The sequence below is a fragment of the Fukomys damarensis genome, unplaced genomic scaffold (genome assembly GCF_012274545.1).
Source record: "Fukomys damarensis isolate Sample0158 unplaced genomic scaffold, DMR_v1.0_HiC HiC_scaffold_31, whole genome shotgun sequence".
Taxonomy (NCBI): domain Eukaryota; kingdom Metazoa; phylum Chordata; class Mammalia; order Rodentia; family Bathyergidae; genus Fukomys; species Fukomys damarensis.
The window spans coordinates 4,795,876-4,798,077 of NW_022900943.1; the positions used below are offsets into that span (position 1 = coordinate 4,795,876).

A 2,202-nucleotide genomic window follows, 5' to 3' on the forward strand; every position below is an offset into this window, starting at 1 on the left:
AAAAAAAAAAAAAGAAAAAAAAAGGCAAAGGTAACAACCTCAGAAATACTAAAGATTAGATTGTCAGTGACTTTAAATTTATTGTGAAACCCAAACTGCTCCAAGTATGTGTGGCTTCGAAATCAATCTACTCCTGAGGCAGGGATTTAGCTCAGAGGTTCTGCTGCCTGCCTCGAAAGCACAAGGACCCAAGTTCAATCCCCATTTACCAACCAACCAACCAACAAACAAAAATCAACCTTCTCCTTTGACAAGGGGAAGGAGAGGGTAAGGAGGGGTGGAAGACACAGTAAATACGAACAAACAAGATGTGACAGGTATGTGTATCAAACCCCAAGCTGGATGTAAATATTGTGTATCACAAACATGTACTAATAAAAGAAGAAAAATTTCACAATAAAATGACAAGAAATGGCAAACTATGCTATTAAAAACATGAAACAATTCTAATACTACTCTTTGCTTAATCCCAGTGGTGGTTACTTTTGGGACATGGAACATCTGAGTAATAATCTCACTTGTCTATGAGGAGTATGATTTCAGAAAACTGGCAAGGGAAATTACAAATGAGTCTATTCTAATTGTTCTTTGAAGAAAGTTATTTTACACTTGTGACTCTTGGTCTTATAAAATCACACATACAGGGAAAAAGAAAGTTGACATCTGCCAGGGGCAGAGCAAATCTCATTAGATGTTTACTCATTCAGTGGTTATAGCTAAAAGAAGCCTGTTGGTCATACAGAGGAATGAATTTACAACATACAGGGCTTCAGATTTGATCCCTGATTAAAAAAAAAAGAAAAGAAAAGAAAAAAGACTAAAAACCCATCTCCAGCTATAAGCATAGGTTTTTGAAATATCCAGTTTGATTTTCATTATAACATATTATCATGTAACTAATCGGAGTTAAGTTTTCCCTCTTGAAAATCTGAAGAGCTGAAATTCGCAAGACAAAATAACAAAGTGTATGGGAAGGAAGTCATTAACAAGATAATTGGTGTGATATTAATGTAGGAACCAATGAATTTTAAAAAAACGGCACCAAGCATGAGTGATACAGGGTAGAACCTGGACCTAGACAGGAAATCTAGGTTCAAAGAGTGGAGCATAAACAGGATGGGGTGAGGGTGGGGATGGGACAGAGGTAATACCAGGGGTATTAGAATTGAACAACTCTATGTCCCTTACAGCGCCACATACCTGGTTTGAAGCACCTAAAGACTGTGTCAACAAGCTTTAAAGAGGATCTCCGGCACCTTCACTGAGATATAATGACATAATCATAAAACCCCACTGTTTAAGGGTACTGTTCAATTTTTTTTTTAGTAAATTCAGAGAGCTGTGCAGCTCTCTCCACAGTACAACCCATGTTTTCATTTTGTTTCTGGGTGGAAACCATTTTATCTTTCTTGTACAAAGGTACACCGTGACCCAACAGAAGCCTATAGCACTTACCAAGGCTGCCAAGCTGACTCACTGGAAACTTTCGTGCAGGAAGCCGCGTTCCCCAATCGACGGGAGAAAGGCGGTGGGTGGCAGGCACTGAGCGCTGGCTGCTGCGCCTCGGCGGGGACATCCTCCTGATCCTCCTGACTCGCAGCCCTGTGAACTCCGGAAAGTTGCTGAACGCTGTTTCAGTTTACTCATCTGTACTTCATGGGGTCAGGAAGAGTGAATAATACATCTAAGGGCTCTCCGAGTCCTGGCAGATGGTGAATACTTGATCACAACAACGTAGCCATTTTTATATTTTTCACTGGATGACTATTAGAAAGTAGCTCATAAACCAGATATAAAAGATGACAATTCTACCGTCCAATTTATATAACATTCTAGAATAAAGTGACAAAACGATCATGGTTTCCAGGAACAGGGGAAGGAAGCTGACAGCAACGGGTCACAGGGAATCTTTGGTTTTGTAAAGTCATATACTTAAACTTGGTCAACGTCACTGTATGTAAAATAAAGCTGATCCTCCCCCGCCCCAGCCCTAACAAGTTTTACAGTTTTTACTCTGACAGTTCTTTCACACGTCAGAGCAGGAAAGAATTTCCGAACAACCCACAAATGTGAGCGTCCTCGGGAGCGGTGGTCCAGTGCTGCGAAGGGCTGGGCGCAAGGAGGACGGGCGGGTGGACGAGGCTCCGCCGCACAAACTCCACACCCAGAGGCGGAGCCGGGCCCGAGGAGGCTGCTCCGCTG

General features: G+C 41.9%; 1 protein-coding gene across 1 annotated transcript in view; it reads right to left on the minus strand.

The window, feature by feature from the left end:
* Snapc3 (small nuclear RNA activating complex polypeptide 3) overlaps positions 1–2,202 on the minus strand; it is a 102,915-nt gene that overhangs the window by 87,200 nt on the left and 13,513 nt on the right. The window contains exons 4-5 of the mRNA XM_019208472.2: positions 2,066–2,199; positions 1,456–1,634 (exon numbers count right to left, since the gene is read on the minus strand). Of these exons, the coding sequence (XP_019064017.1) occupies positions 1,456–1,634; positions 2,066–2,199 (313 nt within the window). The remainder of the gene's footprint in view (positions 1–1,455; positions 1,635–2,065; positions 2,200–2,202) is intronic.